Consider the following 19,692-nt stretch of genomic DNA (forward strand, 5'->3'; position numbering starts at 1 on the left):
TCTGACTGAAGAATACCAAATTATCAGAAATGTAGGGAGAGTAGAGTGAGATAATCTTTCTCCCCGTGACCGATGCGTCTAAGTCCAGAGGGGACTAAGTTGAGGAGAAAACAGCTTAGAGGAAATGTGAGGAAAATATTTTGACCCAGAGGGTGGGTAAAGTTTGGAACGTTCTGTCTGAGAGGGTGGTTGGGTACTCGCACAGCATTTAAACAGCATCTAAAAAGCCAGGGTACAGTCAGCTAGGGGCCAAGTGCAGGTAAATGGGACCAATGCAGTTTGGTGTTTGTTGAACATCATGGACATGGTGGGCCAAAGGGTCTGTTTCTTTGCTGTATGACTGTATATCTCTATCCTTGTAAATCTTTACTGTACCACCTCAAGTTTAACAACATCCTTCCTGCAGCAGGTTGGTGACAATTGTACACAATCTCCTAAAAGTGGATTAACTAATTTCCTGCACAGCTACCAGGTGACCTCCCAACTCCTCCACTCAATATTCTGAACAATGAAGGCAAGCATGCCAAATGCCTTCTTCACCACCCTGTGTATCTGCAACTACTTTCATGGACTTTGAGGTGCCAGTATTGGACTCGGGTGGACAAAGTGAAAAATGACAACACCAGGCTTTCGTCCAACAGGTTTACTTGGAAACACTAGCTTTTGAAGCACTGCACCTTCATCAGGCGGTTGATGAAGGAACAGTGCTTTGAAAGCTAGTGCTTCCAAATAAACCTGTTGGAGTACATTCAAGGAAATCTTCACTGGCACACTGAGGTTTCTTCGTTCAGCAACACTCCCCAGTGCCCTACCATTAAGTGTGGAATTAGTGTCTTGGTTTGCCTTCTCAAAATGTATGTAAACTGAACTACAACTGCCACTCCTCAGCCCACTGACCCACCTGACACGAGGTGAAGTTAGTAAGTATGCAGATGACACCAAAATTGGAAGTGTAATGGACAGCGAAGAAGATTACCTAGGATTACAACAGGATCTTGATCAGATGGGCCAATGGGCTGAGAAGTGGCAGATGGAGTTTAATTTAGATAAATGTGATGTGCTGCATTTTGGGAAAGCAAATCTTAGCAAGACTTATACACTTAATAATAAGGTCCGAGGGAGTGTTGCTGAACAAAGAGACCTTGGAGTGTAGGTTCATAGCTCCTTGAAAGTGGAGTTGCAGGCAGATAGGATAATGATGGCGGCGTTTGGTATGCTTTCCTTTATTGGTCAGTGAATTGATTACAGGAGTTAGGAGATCATGTTGCGGCTTTACAGGAGATTGGTTAGGCCACTGTTGGAATATTGCATGCAATTCTGGTCTCCTACCTATCGGAAAGATATTGTAAAACTTGAAGGGTTTAGAAAGGATTTACAAGGATGGTACCATGGTTGGAGTATTTGAGGTATTGGGAAAGGTTGAATAGGCTTAAGGCTGTTTTCAGAGAGATAACCTAATAGAGGTTTATAAAATCATGAGCGCTATGGATAGGATAAATAGACAACATTTATTCCCTGGGGTAGGGGAGTCCAGAGTGAGAGGGTTAGAGTTTGAGGGGAAGATTTTAAAAGGGATCTGGAGGGCAATTTGAGCTGCCAGAGAAATTAGTGGAGACTGGTACAAGTACACCACTTAAAAGGCACCTGGATGGATACAAGAACAGGAAGGGTTGAGAGGGATATGGGCCATGTGCTGGCAAATGAGACTGGATTAGTTCAGGATATCTGGTTGGCATGGATGAGTCCAGCTGAAGTGTCTGTTTCAGTGCTGTATAAATCTATGACTATATGGCTGTGAATAATAATATTTATTGGAAATGGGGTGATGTGCATGGAGAATGGAGAGAGATAAAAAGTTTGTAATTCCTTGGTGGTATTTGACTCTGTCTGAAACGTTGCTTCTGGAAATTGAGCTCAATGTGTGTCTAATTCAAACAATTCTGTGACTGTGGAAAGGATGTTCTTTAGTGTCTGATACCTGCTGTTTGTTAGAAGGAACTGATCACACTTGGCTTTGCCCCAAGGGAATAGTCTTGGTCCTTCAAGTATTTGTCTGAAGGAAGACAGAAGAGTCATCTCCTGTAAATCAACATTAAGTTTGACAGTATCAAACCTTTGAATGTAACATTCATTTAATAATCATTAGGCTGTTTTTCTTTCAAACCGGCAAGTCCAACTATAGGTCTGATTCTATTCTTGGCCTGAGCTGCTCTTTGTCTGGTGATTGTAATAAAAATATCTATACCAATTCACTGAGAACCAGATACTAACCCACACTTCCACAATAGGGCAAATCAATACAAGTGCGTATCTGGATCTGAGAGTTTCCTTATCAATCCATACCTGTCAGTTCCTGCAAGGTGAATGTGGGAGTACAGCTGTCAACCTGTACCTGTCAACATAAGCTGCGCAAATGTGTGAGTGAATGTAGCTATCAATCTGTCCCTGTCACACTCTGGTAAATATATTTACATTTTGGCATTGCAGAGACTGACAGGGACAGATTAATAACTACACTCACACATTCACATAGCATAAACTGACAGGTATAGCTTGATAACTAAACTCGTATATCCACACAGATTAAACTTGCAGGGACTGGTTGTTAAATACATTTTATATAAAATAAAATCAGTCCCTATGTGTTTCACTGGAGATGTGAGAGTTTAGTCATCAATATGTACCTGTCAGTTTCTGCCCTGTGAATGTGTGAGTTTACAGACCAATCTGTCCTGAACAGTTTCTACGGTGTATCTGAGAATGTAGTTATCAACCTGAACGTGTCAGTTTCAGCTATGAGAACGCAAGTGTCATTATCAGTATCTACCTGTCAGTTTCTGCTGTATGATTATTATATGCAGTCAAATTGTACCCATCAGTTTCTTCTGTGTGAATGTAGATATTGATCTTTATTTGTCTGCTTTAGCTATACCAATGTGTGAATGCAGTTATCAAACAGTACCTGTCAGGTTTTGCTATTTGACACCAGAGTGTCTTTGTCAATCTGTTTCTACTACGTCAATTTGAGAGAGTCGATACCAATCTGTCCCTGTCAGTTTATTTCCTGTCAATATGTGAATACAGTTATTGATCAGTACCCATCAGATTCTGCTGTGAATATTGTTGTATTAATCAAACTGTAATGGTCAGTTTCAGCGATGTGAATGTGGGAGTACAGTTATCATTCTCTACCTGTCAATTTCTTCTTTGTCAAAGTGAATAACTCAATCTGTACCTTTCAGACTCTGCTGCGTGAATACATAAATATAGTTATCAATCTGCAGCTGTCAATTTGTGCTTGGTGAATATGTTTAAGTAATTGTCAATCTATCCCTGCTATGTGAATGTGTGAGCTGATTTTTCATCTGTTGCTATCAGCTCCTGTTTTGTGAATGTGAGAGTTGAGTGATCAATATTACCTTGTCAGGCTCTGTAATTCCAGTGTTTTGAGTGTATTTATTCATCTTTTCCTGTCAGTTTGTGTGACTGTAGTTATCCACCTGTATCCCTCAGATTATGCTATATGAACATAAGACTGCAGTTATTCATTTAATTATATCATTGTTATCACATGTACTGAGATAAATTGAATAGTATTGTTTTGTGCACCTTACAGATAGATCATCTCTTCCAACGTCCATCAAGGTGATAGAACAGAATACAGCGTTGAAGCTGCAGAAAAGGTGCAGACAGAGATTAGCATCAAAATTTAGAGGTCCGTTCAAAAGTCTAATAATAACGGAGAAGCTGTTCTTGAATCTGTTGGATGGTGTATTCAAACTTCTGTATTTTCTCCCTGACAGACCAGGGTGGAGGAGCGTATAACTGGGGTCGGATGGGTCTTTCATGTTGTTGGTTGCTTTCCCAAGACAGAGGGAAGTGGAATTGGAGCCTTTGGATGGAAGGCTGCTTTCAGTGATGGACTGGGCCGAGTCACAACTCCCTGTAGTATCTTGTGGTCTTGGGCAGAACAGAAGCCATATTACAAATAGGATGCTTTCTGTGGTGCATTAATAAAAGTTTGCAAGAGTATTTATGGACATGCTGAATTCCCTTAGCCATCTGAGGAAATCTGCTTAGTGAATGTCACAGAGATGTACAGCATGGAAACAGACCCTTCGGTCCAACCTGTCCATGCCAACTAGATATCCCAACCCAATCTAGTCCCACCTGCCAGCACCCGGCCCATATCCCTCCAAATACTTCCTACTTATATAACCATCTCAATGCCTTTTAAATGCTGCAATTATACTAGCCTCCACCACTTCCTCCTGGCAGGTCATTCCACACAAGTACCACCCTCTGCACGAAAAAGTGCCCCTTAGGTCTCTTATATCGTTCCCCTCACACCCTAAACCTCTGCCCTCTAGTTCTGGACTCCCCCACCCCAGGGAAAAGACTTTGTCTATTTATCTTATCCATGCCCCTTATGATTTTGTAAACCTCGATAATGTCAGCCTTATATAAGGCTCCAGGTAAAACAGCCCTAGCCTATTCAACCTCTCCCGATAGCTCAAATCCTCCAAACCTGGAAACATCCTTTACGTCTTTTCTGAACCCTTTCAAGATTCACAATATCATTTCTGTAGGAAGGAGACGAGAATTGCAAGCAATATTCCAACAGTGGCCTAACCAATGTCATGTACAGCTGCAAGGTGACCTCCCAACAACTGTACTCCATACTAAATGTGTTTGGGTAATTATCAATCTAAGTCTGCCAGGTTCTGCTATGTGAATATGAGAGTTTACTTTTTAACAGTCCCTGTCAATTTATGCTTTATGAATGTTTTGTTTCGTTAAGAACCCTTCCCGGTCAGGCTCTGTAATGTAAATCTGAGAGCGTTTATCAATGTCTGCATGACAGTTATTAATCTCTAAATGAAAACCAAAAGAACTGCAGATGCTGGAAATGAGAATCTAAAACAAATTGCTGGAAAAGCTCAGCAGGTCTGACAGAGTCTGTGGACAGAAATCAGAGTTCAAATTTCCAGGCTAGTAACCCTTCCTGTGAAGAGATGGTAGCCAGGAAAATATTAATTGTTCTGCACAAGATAGAGTGTGTTGAAGGGTAAGGGAGTAAATGGTGGATGGCTATAGTATCCAAAGAGAGGGAAGAACAGTCGGACAGATAAACTAGTGGATCAGTCAGACGAGGACGGTAGTAGGTATTAAGAGAGATTGTTAGTGAGTTTTGGTGTACAATAGAAGAGCCTGTGATAACACGGTGTGGTGAGAGGGGTTTTGGGTAATGGTACGGGAAGAGCTCTCGCTCTAAAGATGTAGAATTCAATATTGAGTCCAGAAGGCTGTCGAGTTCCCAAGCAGAAAATGAGGTGCTGTTCTTCTAGCTTGCACTGAGCTTCACTGGAGCACGGCAGCAAGTCTGAGACAGAGATGTTGGCCAGGGTACAGGGTGGTGTGTTGAACTGGCAGGCAACGAGAAGCTCAGGGACATTTTGTCTGGACAGAATGTAAGTGTTCTGCACAGTGGACACCCAATCTACACTCAGTTTCCCAGCATAGAGAAGACCAAATGGTAGCTAGGAAAATGCACACAATCAGTTCTGAGGAGGGGTCACTAGACCTCAAATGTTAAGTCCGATTTTCCAGCAACTTTTGTTATTAATTTCTACCTGTAAGTTTCTATGCTGTAAACATGTGTCATTATCAAACTGTACATGTCAATGTATGCAGTTTGAAACGGAGTGTTATTAATCTGTTCTAATAAGTTTCGATGAGGAGAATGTAGTTATCAGCCTTCCTCTAAAATGTCCTGCCATGTGCACATGTGTATGATTGACCAATCTGTCCCTGTTATATTCTGCTCTGGGTATCTCAGGATGGAGTTATGAATCTGTATCTGTCAACATCTAGTTTATAAATATGCAAATGCATTTAGCAGACTGTAGCTGCCAGTGTTTGCTCAGTGAATGTGTTAGTTTAGTTGTGTGTGTGTGTGCACGCACGCATGTATATTTATGAATCAATCGCACCCTTTCAGTTTCTACAGAGTGAACATGTGAGAGCAGCTATCAATCTACCCCCTGAGCAGTTAGGGATGGGCAATAAATACTGGCCTAGCGAGTGATGCCCTCATCCCATGAATGAATTTCGCAAACAAAACAATCCTCTGTGACTGAGATTCATTCTGTGATAGTAGTTTTTAAGGGTGTTGTGATTGGGCCTTAAACTCTTCTGCATTTTGTGATTTATGACAGAGTCACAGAATTGATACAGCCATTCAGCCCACTGTGTCTACACTGGGACATTCTGTTGTTCATCTGGTCTCCATACTAATTTCCACTAACTGTTGGGCATCTGAACTTCATCCACTCACTGCCAGTATCTCAAGGTAAATGCTAATGTGAGATTAGTTGTGCAGTATTATGCCTCTGAATAACTACAGTGCCAGTTTGGTTTTGTATGCAACAGCATCAGATGGAGTGTGTGAACCTTATTCACTTTACACATTGAGTTGTATTTGTTTGATCAATATTCACAAACACCTTGTGCTTTGAGGGATTAATGTTGGTTCAATGTTTACCTTTGCCATGAATCTGAATGTTATTGTTTTCAGACTTTTTTTTACATTTTGTGTATGCAGGAGTCTTTATCAGTTGCTGCTGGACACTGTAAAATGTAACATCTAACACTATCTGAAGTGATTAATGGTTTGGTGAGTCAATTTATAACTGTCCATATTTGGAAATACCTGGGCCTAAATTTCATTCTTTTTCCCCTTTCACCATTAACTGGCTGAGTGTGAGTGAGTTTTCTGTTGTGCTGCCAATCTGTACCACTTTAAAGTAGTGGTACTGGTCTATACCATACTGAAATTTTTTGTCTGTCTATCTCCTTTTGTTTCCAGTTCTGCATGTCATGATCTGATACACTTTGAGTTAGGTTTAATGCCTTATTAATCAGTGTTTCAGTCATTAAAATGTATGGAAATACTTCTGCATTGCTCAGGCCCTCAACCAGAATGTGAGTGTGGATAAAGTGTGTTTGCATCAGCACCAGGCCAAGACTGAGAACTGAATTCAATCGATCAGTCTCTGATACTTGATACCAATGTTGTCCTTATTCTTGGTTATTTATTTCACTGTCATCTAAATTGAAACATGTCACTTAGTAACTGCAAGCACAATTAATTGTTTAAATTTCTACTACTTGACATGAATGAGGTTTTATCCATTGCCACTGGAGTCAGCTCCCATCAGTGAAAGTGGATGGGTTTCTATATCTGTTAATATTTGTCCACAGCCTATGTTCTTTAGTTTTCGAGCCTATAGGATCCATGGACAGGTGAACATACAATACATTACAGTAGAAAAGCATCTGTGCCTTTCTTCGGAATCAAGAAGAGAAAAGCAATAGACTTTTGTAATTCCTATATTTCAGAATGTAACCAGGAACAGTGGGGATATCAAGGTCTGGTATTCAGGATGCTATCACTTTTTGCATTGTGACATACTTTACCAATGAATTAATGATCAGTATTAACTGAATCAATTTGCAACTAAGTGAACACTTCAACTGCATTGCAGCTGACTGAAGACAATGCCCCTTCTGCAGAAAAGAGAATTGGCCAATTCTATTTTACTTACCAATCTGGACAGGAACTGGTGCAAACCATTAGCAGTATTCTTGTGTTGCTCTCTGGTAAGGCGGGGGAAAACAAAAGGTCTTTTATTTTCCGCTATCGGTGAAGAATATTTAAACAGTCAAATTCAATTTTATGAACAATCCACTCATGTTGATTAAAATAAAAGGAGCAGCTTGACAAACCTATCAGTTTTAGCTTTTTCTTTCTTTCTGTACTGCTTTAAACAGTAATGATCTGATTCTATTAACAAAACTATATTCTGATTCCTTGAATTTTTTCATAGTTTAATGAAGAGATAGTCAAGATGAATGCAGGGTTCTTCATAGATTTCTTGAAACAAATTTTGAAAGACACACAGAATAAGCAAAACTTTCTTCCTGGACTAAAAAAAAACTCCTACAAAATGATGAAATGGAGAATGGCGTTATGATACAGATGGGGATGACAACTTCTCTGCTGCCATGACAAATCTATGGAAATGGAATACTCATTGAGTTAACAATTCTAATCCCTTTCAATCAACTGTGTTGTTATACTGTTTTTGATCAGTGCAGACTTAATAATTTGAATATACGTATTCTGTGCTGTCGATCTCTTTGACTTTTAATCTGAGAGTAGAAATCAGTTTGAAATTTTTTCTGCTAGTTGCGGTGTTAGATGTTGTAATGTGTATTTCAGGATTGTGTACAAATTTTCAACTATTGTTAATCAGTCAGTAGCTGTGTGTGAGATAGAATAGTGTGTGTGCGCACAAGCACACATATGGGGGTGGGATGGAGATGGTGGTTGTGGGTGTGTACACATGTGATGAGCACTCTCTCGACATCTGGCTTTGGCCCAGTTGTTCATTTGAAATTTACATAGTTTAATTGTTGTATCTTTTCCAGGTCAATGATTTATTGAAAATGTAATTTTGACTTTCTCAATTACTGAAAATATCAAAGTTTCCTTCTGCATCTGCACTCAATATCTTCTTCATATATTCCTGTTGTAACAATGTAACAGCATGACTGGTTTGTTCACCTTGATTGTAACTTTAAAATTGCCTTTACTACATGTGGATTAATGTAATTCCTGAATGTATATTTCATATGAGGATACAGTGTATCCCTCTTCTGATGTTGCAAATGATAACTGGCTATGCATAATGAAATTTATTGGAACTGAGCTGTTGTGCATGAAGTATAAAGATGAAATATTTTTAAAAAGTTATCAGTTGTGTCTGAATCTTGGATTGAATGCATTCTTCTGGAAATTGAGCTCAATGTGTATCTGACTCAATCCACTCTGTGACTGTGGAAAGGAGGTTCTCCAATCTGACAACTGTAACGTACCTGCTGGTTTGGAGAAGCAGATGGTCATACTGAGGAAATATTACATTATCTTGGCCCATCAAACATTTGCCTGGAGGAAGAAAAGAGAGATATCATCATTTCTGAGTAGAAAGACATCAACTGATCAACACAACATTCAGGTCATGATCATGATACTTCTGTATTTAATCAGAGCAAGTTCTGGTTACAAAGCAACACTGAGCTCCTCCTAGTCTTTTTCTGTTTGCGAAATTCTGAAACAATTTACTCAGATAAAAGAAAACTAACCAATATAAGCGCAGCTCCAAAAATAGAACGATTATACAGTTCAATAACCAGCTCCCAAAAAAACACTAACTGCTGAAGGAAGAACAACGGGCACTTTTATCACATGTAGATACACTCCCCTTTATTTCCCAACAATTCAATGTCTATTCGTAACAAACAGCGTGAAACAGAAGCCAAACAATCAATTCCCATCAGTGTTTAGGGGATAAAAAACCACAAGAATGTCCCACAGCAGCTTCTTCCCGCTCTGCCTCCCTCAGCAGGCCCACACACAGCCCGAGAAAGGCCTCTCTCTTCCCCCCAGCCCGCTCACTCCAAGTTCCGGGACCAGTTCCTGCTCCGCTCGGCCTCTTACAAACAGCCCCCGGTTCTCCCTGAACTCACCCCGAATCAATCCCGCTCTCGGAGCCCCCTCTGTGTCCCAGGCTCCCATCCCGATGTGCTGCTGGAAGGAGCCTGCTGTTCCCTCCCTTCCCTGGGCGCTGATCTCTCCATTGCGGTCTGTTTCAAACAAACCTCTTGCACTCACTGAGTAAATGCTCCTCAATGGCAGCGCTGGGGGAGGGCCTCACGCATGCGCTGCTCTACTCGGTCACAGTCAGAATTGGAGGAGGAACAGCAACGCACATGCGGTGCCTTTCCCAATGATTCCCAGAAACAAACATCAATTGGTCATTTCCCCCAATTCCCTTTTCTCCCAGTTTGGCCAAAGGAACTGGGGCTGTGGGGGAAAGGGCAGAGAAGGTTTCAAGCTGGGACATTGTCCCTTTATGAAGTTCCAATGGAGCCCATTCCCGGGTCATGTTAATAACTCCTCCCTACGGCTGTCTCACAATCTGATCAGGGGGCGGAGACACTGGCGGCCACTCGGCCCATCCCCTGTGCTCACCATTCAATAACATCACGTCTGATCTTATATTAACTGTGGTATTCAATCCTGCTGACCTTCAACCACAAATATTAATTCCTTTCCGAAAGTAACAGAAGTGGAATAAGTGGAACATTCTTAATAAGGCAGAATGTAACTGTTTGAGAGAGTCTTGCATCACAGTGTTAGTCCCTGTTTCTGGTTCAGGACGCGTGTGCAAAAATCCGACCTGGAGCAGCAGCAATAAAATCTCTAGGCCTCGATTCAGTTTACAGTGGACAACAGATGTTAGTATCAGGTATGCTGCAGACAGAAACCTCTCATTGTATGTCACACTGAGAGACCCCAGGTGTTTTTGTTTATTCATTCTGGGGACGTGGGACGTCGCTGGCTGAGCCGAGCATTTATTCCCCTTTGAGCAGGCGGTGGTGAGCCGTCTTCTGGAACAGCTATTGTCCATGTACTGCCCACAATGCCATGAACTGGGAATTACAGGGAATTTGAAAGTGAAGTTGAAATTGAAAATGAAACTGGAAAGGCACAGCATCGTAGAAGCAGCAAAGTCAATGTTTTATTTGCAAATACAAATAAATCATATATTAAACATAGACAACTGAGATGAAATGCATCCCTTGAACAGTATGAAAATAGTAGGGACATTCTTGAGAGGGAGATTAGGAAGGTAAAAAGGGGGATGTGAGATAGTCTTGGCAGTAAGGTTAAACATAGTTCAAAGAGATGCTGCAAGTTCATGCAGAGCAAGTTAGCAATTAGAGAGAGAGAAATAAAGCGAGAGAGAGAGAAAGATACCTTAAAGATCAAAGAAGTAGTTGTTGGCGTCAGAGCCTTTTCCCCTGAAAGAGAATGCAAACTCAGCAGGCAGGCAGAACTCAGGGTGTGTAGTCATGTGAAACCCAGTTAAAGCAGGAACAGGGGCAAAGGATTCTCTCCAGAGGCCAGCCTTTGAAGGGAAATCCATGACACACTCCGAATTTATAACAAAAAAATCAGTATTTTTATAAATTTACAATCACATACAACTTGATCACTTTGCTCCTCCCTCTTACTTTGTGAACCAAATCCTTTAAGACATCTAATCAATGATGGGCATTCCTTTAACAGACATCGGCTTCCCATGGCCTCATGGCGTTGAACAGACACCATAATGACTAGTCCTTGCCATCTTGCTATGCATCCTCTTCATCACATTACAAAGTTAATTGCTCCTTCAGGCTTCTCAGGCTGGCTTTATCTGCAGTCAGTTTGAATTCTGTTATTTATTGGATCTCATGTGCTTTCTTTATGAAATTCTGTTATTCCTCTTATATTATCATTATTTGCGTAAAAACTACCAAAAGCATTTAGTTTTAACTAGTTCCTATTGGATTTGTGATAATGCTTTCTGTTCTGGTTAGTTTAGGTATAAATATTTCTTAGTACATTTTGGTTAATGACTGTGAGTAATCTATTTTGTCCAGGGCAAATGAGTCTACTTCTGAAAACTTACTAACTTTCAAACGTAGGCATAAATGTTTTGGTTCCATGTCTCAACTCTAACTAAAATTATTGCTTAATATTGCAAATTAATTAAGAAACAACTGTTTAATATGAAATAGCATACTAAACTCCCTAAGTAGCTACAGGACCAACAGTTAGCTATGTCTCGCACCTGGAGCTTATTTGTTGGTTGGTATAATCACCCTTTTGTTACTGTGCTGAAAATATTGCCTTGTTTGTCTTGGTGGCATGCTCTGATCTGAGATGGTTGCTGCTCAAGGCAACTGTCTTTGGAGTAGTTTTGTTTAACGGTCTCATTGTTTTCTTTACTTTATGGCTGGGACAGATTGTTAGTCACATTCATCTCCTTCCAGCCATCTTGCATCTGAGTTCTAAAGCAGGTTGCCTTTTTATTTGTCAGCTTCTTTGTATGAGCAGACATGGACCATTTTTCTACCAGCAGATCCAGTTCACCTCTGCAGTTCTGTTTGAATTTCAGAAGATGGGAGGGGCAGAAAATGAATTGTTGCATCAGTTTTTTTACTGGGAAGCAGCAAACTCTGGGAAATATATATTGATGTTTTGAAAACAGTACACATTACAGATGACGAAACACTGGAGGTCTTTGAAAGCATATAGTTGGATAAATCTCAGAGATCTGATCTAGTGTATCCCAGGACATTATGGGAAGTTAAGGAGGATATAATGGTTCCCCTTGCAGAAACATTTGTATCATCTGTAACTACACTGAGGTGCTGGATGACTAGGTATTGGGTAATATTTTGCAGTTGTTTTAAGAAGGGAAATAAGGAGAATCAGGGAAGTATAGACCTGTTAGTCTCTCTTGCATGGTGGGTACATTTTTGGAAGTGCTTCTGAAAGATAGGATTCAAATATATGGTTTGGAGAGGGGTGGTGGGAGAAGGCAAGGAATGATTAGGAATTGTCAGAATGGTTTGGTAGTAGGAAATTATATTTCCCAAGGTTGATTGACATTGTTGAGGGAGTATCTAAGAAGGATGAGGACACAGTGGTAAACATTATTGATTTTGTCTTTGGTAAAGTCTTTGACAAGTTTCTGCATTGTAGACTAATTAGTGAGGTTAGATTACATGGGATTCAGGTTGAGCATGCCAAATGGATACTAAATTGGCTTAACAGCAGGAGGCTGAGAGGTGGTGGACAGTTGCTTTTCAGACTGGATGCCTGTTACCAATGGTGTACCACCCCAATCGGTGCTGGGTCCACTCTTGTTTGTTTTTTTTTTCATATGTAAATGATATTGATGAGAATATAGTACGCACGCTTAGTGAGTTTGCAGATGTCACCAAAATTGGTAGTATAATGGATAGTGAAGGCTATTTAAGCTTGGAAAGAAATCTTGATCAATTGAATCAATGGCCTGAGGAATGGCAGATGGAGTTATTGAGCCGTTGCATTTTTACAAAACAAACAAGGCTAGGGCTTATACAACTACAAGTAGGGCCCTGGATAGATCTGTGGAACAGAGAGACCTTGTGGATCAGCTGCATATTCTTGAAGTTTGCATCACATGTAGACAGTGTGGTGAAGAAAACATCGAGTGTGTTTGCCTTTATTGCTTAGCCCTTTGAGTACAGGAGCTGGAAGGTCATACTGAGGTCGTATAGGATGTTGTTGAGGCCTCTTCTGGATTACCATATCAAATTCTGGTCGGCCTGTTATTAAAAGGATACTATTGAACTGGAAATGGTTCAGAAAAGATCTATTAGGGTAATGCTAGGAATGTACGGTTTCCATTATTAGAATAGGCTGGAACTTTTCTTCTCTGGAGCCTAAGATCTTGATGGGTGATAAGAATTTTGACAATCATGAAGGCTATAGATAAGGTGAATGGTAGGTATGTATTTCATATGCTAAGGGATTGCAAGACTACGAGGCATACTTTTAACATAAAAGGAAGAAGATTTTAAAAAGCAATCTTTTTTTAGAACAATGTGGTTTGTGTGGAATTAGCTTCCAAAGGAAGTGATGCATGTGGGTACAGTCACAATATTTGAAAGACATTTCGATAAGTACAAGATCAGGAAGGGTTTGGAGAGTCATGGGCCAAGAACAGGCACATGGGACTAATCTAGTTTGAGGTTATAGTGGGTATGGATTGGTAGGACAGAAAGATCTGTTTCTGTGCTGTTTAACTGACTCTTGCTGTGAGGCAAATGTTCTAGTTTGTTCTCAGTTCACTTTGAAAGCATCAAAACGACAGCAGAAAGCCCCATTCAGAACATTCTTCAATCAGACAATACCCTCAAGTGTTTGGAAATTTAAGCATAAAATGAATCTGTGAAATTCAAAGATAGGGCACTTTTCCTATTTGCCAGAGATCAAAATCAAGTTCATACCCCACAGGAGCATGTTGCCCCCGAACTGGTCCAGTATTAAAGACCAACTTGAACAACTCGAAGAAGCTGAAGATGACTCTGCAGCCTCCATTATACTCCCTTTCTACAGACAGGGAGAAGGCCCTACACAGGAACACATCAGAGTTAAAAGCACAGACGGTCAGCGACCACTCATTATGAACTGTGGCACTGAACCAATTCAACTCTTATGACGTTTAAACTAAGATGCAGGGGGGGGTGGGGGGGGGGGGAGCAAACTGGATGTTTAAAAAGGAAATTGAAGGGAAAGTTAGAACAAGAGAAGTCAAGAAAGACAACTGTAGCAATGAAGCAGAAAACTCAAAAAGGGATCATGCTGTAAGGTTAAGTGAAATAGGAGTTGATGGGAAGGGTGAGGGCAGGAACAAATTAAAAATACTATACATGAACGCACGAAGCATTAGAAATAAGATGGATGAGCTTGAGGCTCTTTTGGAAATTGGCAGATACAATATTGTGGGGATAACTGAGACATGGCATCAAGTGGACAGGGCCTGGGAAATGAATATTCAAGTCTACATGTGCTATCGTAAGGACAGATTGATGGGCAGAGGGGGTGGGGTAGCCATGTTGGTAAGGGATGATATTCAGTCCCTTGCGCGGGGGGACCTAGAATCAGGGGATATAGATTCAGTATGGATAGAGCTGAGAAATTCTAAGGGTAAAAAGACCCTCTTGGGAGTTACCTACAAGCCCCCAAACAGTAGTCTGGATGTCGGATGTAAGTTGAATCAGGAGCTAAAATTAGCCTGTCGCAAAGATGTTACTACAGTTGTTACAGGGCATTTCAACATGCAGGTAGACTGGGAGAATCAGGATGGTATTGGACCTCAAGAAAGAGACTTTGTGGAGTGCCTCCAAGATGGATTCTTAGAACAGCTGGTGCTGGAGCCTACCAGGGAGAAGGCAATTCTGGATCTGGTATTGTGCAACGAACCAGAATTGATCAGGGACCTCGAAGTGAAGGAGCCATTGGGAAGTAGTGACCATAATACAATAAGCTTCCATCTGCAATTTGAGAGGGAGAGGGTACAAGAAGAAGTGACAATATTTTTGTTGAATAAAGGGAACTATGGAGCTATGAGGCAGGAGCTGACCAATGTTCAATGGTGCAATATCTTAGCAGGGATGATAGTGGAGAAACAATGGCAGATATTTCTGGGTATAATGCAGAAGATGCAGGATCAGTTCATTCCAAAAAGGAAGAAAGATCCTAGGAGGAATCATGGGTGGCCATGGCTGACGAGGGAAGTTAAGAAACATATAAAGTTAAAAGAGAAAAAGTATAACATAGCAAAGATAAGTGGGAAAATGGAGGACTTGGAAGCTTTTAAAGAACAACAGAGGATTACAAAGAAGGAAATATGCAGAGAAAAAATGAGTAACGAAGGTGAACTGGCCAAAAATATAAAGGAGGATAGTAAAGGCTTTTTTAGGTATGTGAAAGGCAAAAAAATGGTTAAGACTAAAATTGGGCCCTTGAAGACAGAAACAGGGGAATATATTCCAGGGAACAAAGAAATGGCAGAAGAATTGAATTGGTACTTCAGATCTGCGTTCACTGGGGGAGACACAAACAATCTCAGAGGTATAAGTGTCTGAAGGACCTGAACTTAAGGGAATTTATATTTGCCAGGAGAGACTGTTCGGCCTGAAGGTTGATAACTCCCCAGGGCCTGATGGTCTACATACCAGTGTACTGAAGGAGGTGGCTCAACAAATTGTGGATGTGTTGGTGATTATTTTCCAGAGTTCAATAGATTCTGGATCAGTTCCTGTGAATTGGAGGGTGGCTACAGTTGTACTATTCTTTAAGAAAGGTGGGAAGAGAGAAAGCAGGAAATTGTAGACCAGTTAGTCTGACATCAGTGGTGGGATAGATGCTGGAGTCTATTATAAAGGATGAAATTACAACATAGTAGTAGCAGGATAGCTCAGAGTCAGCATGGAGTTATGAAGGGGAAATCATGCTTGACTAATCTGCTGGAATTTTTTGTGGATGTAACTCTGAAGATGGACAAGGGAGATCCAGTAAATGTAGTGTACTTGGACTTTCAGAAAGCTTTTGATAAAGTCCCACATAGGAGGTTAGTGAGCAAAATTAGGGTTCATGGTATTGGGGCAAAGTACTAACTTGGATGGAAAGTTGGTTGGCTCATAGGAAACAAAGAGTAGTGATAAACGGCTCCATTTTGTAATGGCAGGTACTGACCAGTGGGGTATTGCAGGGATCAGTGCTGGGACCGCAGCTTTTTACAATATATGTTAATGATATAGAAGATGGTCTTAGTAATAAAAATAGCAATTAGTAATAAAAATAGCAAATTTGCTGATTATACGAAGCTGGTTAGCAGGGTGAAATGTGAGGAGATTACAGAGTGACGTGGACAGGTTAGGTGTGTGGTCAGATGCAGTTTAATGTGGATAAATGTATGGTTATCCACTTTGGTGGCAAGAACAGGAAGGCAGATTACTACCTAAATGGAATCAATTTAAGTAAAGGGGCAGTACAAAGAGATCTGGGTGTTCTTGTACACCAGTCAATGAAGGTAAGCATGCAGGTACAGCAGGTAGTGAAGAAGGCTAATAGCATGCTGGCCTTCATAACAAGAGGGATTGAGTATAGAAGCAAAGAGGTGCTTCTGCAGCTGTACAGGGCCTTGGTTAGACCACACCTGGAGTATTGAGTGTAGTTCTGGTCTCCAAATTTGAGGAAAGATATTCTGGCTATTGAGGGAGTGCAGCGTAGGTTCACGAGGTCAATTCCTGGAATGGCGGGACTACCTTACGCTGAAAGACTGGAGCGACTGGGCTTGTATACCCTTGAGTTTAGAAGACTGAGAGGGGATCTGATTGAGACATATAAGATGATTAAAGGATTGAACACTCTGCTTGCAGGAAACCGGTTTCCACTGATGGGTGAGTGCCGAACGAGAGGATACAGCTTAAAAATACAGGGTAGACCATTTAGGACAGAGATAAGGAGAAACTTCTTCACCCAGAGAGTGGTGACTGTGTGGAATGCATTGCCCCAGAGGGCAGTCTCTGGAAGAAAGAGTTGGAAAAAGCTCTCAAGGATAGTGGAATTAAGGGTTATGGAGATAAAGCAGGAACAGGATTCTGATTAAGGATGATCAGCCATGATCATATTGAATGGTGGTGCAGGCTCGCGGGGCCTATTATCTACTAAATGCAGTTCAAGGTAATGTGAAACTACCTGTGAGCGAGGAGTACAGGGAGTGAGTGATTCACTTATCGGACGATAATTAAAGACACAAGATGACAGACATTTATAAAGCAATAAAAAAGATACATGGGAGCCTTGTTAGAATTGTGCTGTATAATTTATCCACGAAAAACGTTTCACGCTCCTTGTGTCACAGCTCGAACGATGAACGGCCATGAGGAAAGGTTTCATATTAAGTCACACAAACAGCGACAGTACAGTATTGAACAAAGCAGGGACTGAAACGGATATCAATTAAAGAAAAGTAATTAAATTTGACAGAGGGGAGAGTTTAGCTCCTTTCACAGATGCTGTGAGTGGCTCTTAAAAGAGCCTTTGGCTTCTCAGATTCAAGAATACTCTCTTCACTTTTTAAGCGGCGGTTTTCTTGGGCAGCAGCACGGCCTGGATATTAGGCAGCACCCCACCCTGAGCGATGGTCACCCCTCCCAGCAGCTTATTGAGCTCCTCGTCGTTGCGCACGGCCAGCTGTAGGTGCCTGGGGATGATGCGGGTCTTCTTGTTGTCCCGGGCCGCGTTGCCGGCCAGCTCCAGGATTTCAGCCGTCAGATACTCCAGCACCGCAGCCAAATAGACCGGCGCTCCGGCACCCACACGCTCAGCATAGTTACCCTTTCTCAGGAGCCTGTGAACACGGCCCACCGGGAACTGCAGGCCAGCCCGGGACGACCGAGACTGCCCTTTCCTCCTCTTCCAGACATACTGCCAAGTATTTTTAGAGAGAACGCTGCACTCTGCCCACACTGCTATCCGAATATAGCTTCGGGAGGGATGGTGGGGCGGCCGTTTCTGATTGGTCCCTTTGTTCAGCCCCTCCTAATGTTGTTCCAATTCCCAATCAGATATCTGCCTCATTCCCCAATCCGGAGAGGGCCCGGGGAGGAGGGAGGAAAGTACCGGCGCCAAATCATCAACCGCTTTTTTTCACAATTTGAAAAGCCCGCTAATATTTCCCGACAAGTAGGGAGTTTAAACACAGAAGAATGCACGAAAACTCGAGATAGTTTACTTTTACATTAAAAGTGTACCCTTTATATTAACTCTGTACCTCATTCCCCGGCCTATTCGAACCTGCCCATTTCTGATCTTGAATTGGGATTTTGTAAACATTAAATACAAGCGGAAACAAAAAAGGCGCCAAACCCTGCACTCTGCAACTAATCATTTACTTCACATTTCAACAGCACCCCGATATACTGATACAACATGAGATTACGGTCTCCCGAGTAAGCGTATTAATAGTGAACACGATCATTCGAGGATATTTTAAAGTTGCCCTCCCTATTGCACACGATGATAGATCAGTAAAAGCTCCACATTTGCTCTGCTACTTCTGCAATTGTTTTAGTTTCAGTGCATTTTACAAGGTTCTGCATCCGGACAATACCCGTGCGGAGCTTTGGAAATTAAAAATAAACAAAGTAAAACCAGACACAGAGGGAAACCTTATGTTTTGCTTACCGGGGGCACTTTGCACGTTCGTGCCCCACCGGGGCTTGTAACTCCTGAACTGATCAAATAACAAAGAGTTAACACGGACACATACGAGCAGCTGAAAAATGACTCATGAGCGCTCAGCATGATATGTCTCCCTAGACAGGGACCACAGGATATACAAGACCCCATCCGTGAATAAGACGCACACCGTCTCAGCGAGCAGTCATGAATTTATAAAACACCAATACCGCAAATATTAATTGTACATACTCCAAAACAATTGGTTCAACAGTCTCAGGGAAGGTGTGAGTGGCTCTTAAAAGAGCCTTTGGGTTTTTTCAGTGCAGTGCGGTCCTTCACTTGGAGCTGGTGTACTTGGTCACCGCCTTTGTACCCTCCGACACGGCGTGCTTGGCCAGCTCCCCGGGCAGCAGCAGCCGCACGGCGGTCTGGATCTCCCGGGAGCTGATGGTGCTGCGCTTGTTGTAATGGGCCAGGCGGGAAGCCTCCCCCGCGATACGCTCGAAAATATCCTTGACGAACGAGTTCATGATGCTCATGGCCTTGGAGGAGATGCCGGTGTCGGGGTGAACCTGCTTCATCACTTTGTAGATGTAGATGGCATAACTTTCTTTCCTAGTCCTTTTCCTCCTCTTACCGCCCTTCGCTGGCGCCTTCTTGATGATTTTCTTCGCGCCCTTCTTGGAGGTTTGCTGAGCTTTCTTCTCATCAGCCATAGCGCCGCTCACTGTCAGTCACAGAATAAGGAAAAGTGGGCTCGGAGCTCCCTTTTTATAGCCTGACAGCGTCAGCAATGCTAATGAAGGATAGGGGAAAGCCTAACTCCTGATTGGCTACTTTGTCGGCATGGTAACTTTGCTCTGATTGGTTAGTGTGGGACTCAATGTTGATCTGCTTGGATCTGCAATACCATCGGAAACACAAACCGAAATTTTGTGAAGGGATCAAATTACGAGCTCACTCTAAAATGTGACATTCTAATTTTAATGTATTCT

At 41.8% G+C, this 19,692-nt stretch overlaps 2 protein-coding genes and 2 long non-coding RNA genes across 12 annotated transcripts in view; 2 read left to right on the forward strand and 2 right to left on the reverse strand.

Moving 5' to 3' along the window:
• Positions 1–8,818, forward strand: part of LOC140470771 (uncharacterized) — a 33,557-nt gene extending 24,739 nt beyond the window's left edge. For all 4 annotated transcript variants that reach the window (XR_011956672.1, XR_011956671.1, XR_011956673.1 and 1 more), the window contains exons 2-4: positions 3,617–3,715; positions 6,219–6,352; positions 6,605–8,818. This is a non-coding gene — a long non-coding RNA (uncharacterized lncRNA). The remainder of the gene's footprint in view (positions 1–3,616; positions 3,716–6,218; positions 6,353–6,604) is intronic.
• LOC140470724 (histone H2B 1/2-like) overlaps positions 1–19,692 on the reverse strand; it is a 698,799-nt gene that overhangs the window by 207,877 nt on the left and 471,230 nt on the right. The gene's annotated exons all lie outside the window — the stretch shown is intronic.
• Positions 1–19,692, forward strand: part of LOC140470784 (uncharacterized) — a 203,025-nt gene that overhangs the window by 135,844 nt on the left and 47,489 nt on the right. The window lies entirely within an intron of this gene.
• Positions 18,889–19,425, reverse strand: LOC140470910 (histone H2B 1/2-like). Its single transcript, XM_072566850.1, has one exon. It carries the CDS (start codon positions 19,411–19,413, stop codon positions 19,033–19,035), a length of 381 nt encoding a protein of 126 aa, XP_072422951.1. The 5' UTR covers positions 19,414–19,425; the 3' UTR covers positions 18,889–19,032.

This window comes from Chiloscyllium punctatum, chromosome 52 (assembly GCF_047496795.1).
Source record: "Chiloscyllium punctatum isolate Juve2018m chromosome 52, sChiPun1.3, whole genome shotgun sequence".
In the NCBI taxonomy this organism is placed as follows: Eukaryota; Metazoa; Chordata; class Chondrichthyes; order Orectolobiformes; family Hemiscylliidae; genus Chiloscyllium; species Chiloscyllium punctatum.

Bases quoted from the DNA above. Each gene is read 5' to 3' on its own strand.
- LOC140470910 (XM_072566850.1), bottom strand. From the start codon at position 19,413: ATGGCTGATGAGAAGAAAGCTCAGCAAACCTCCAAGAAGGGCGCGAAG.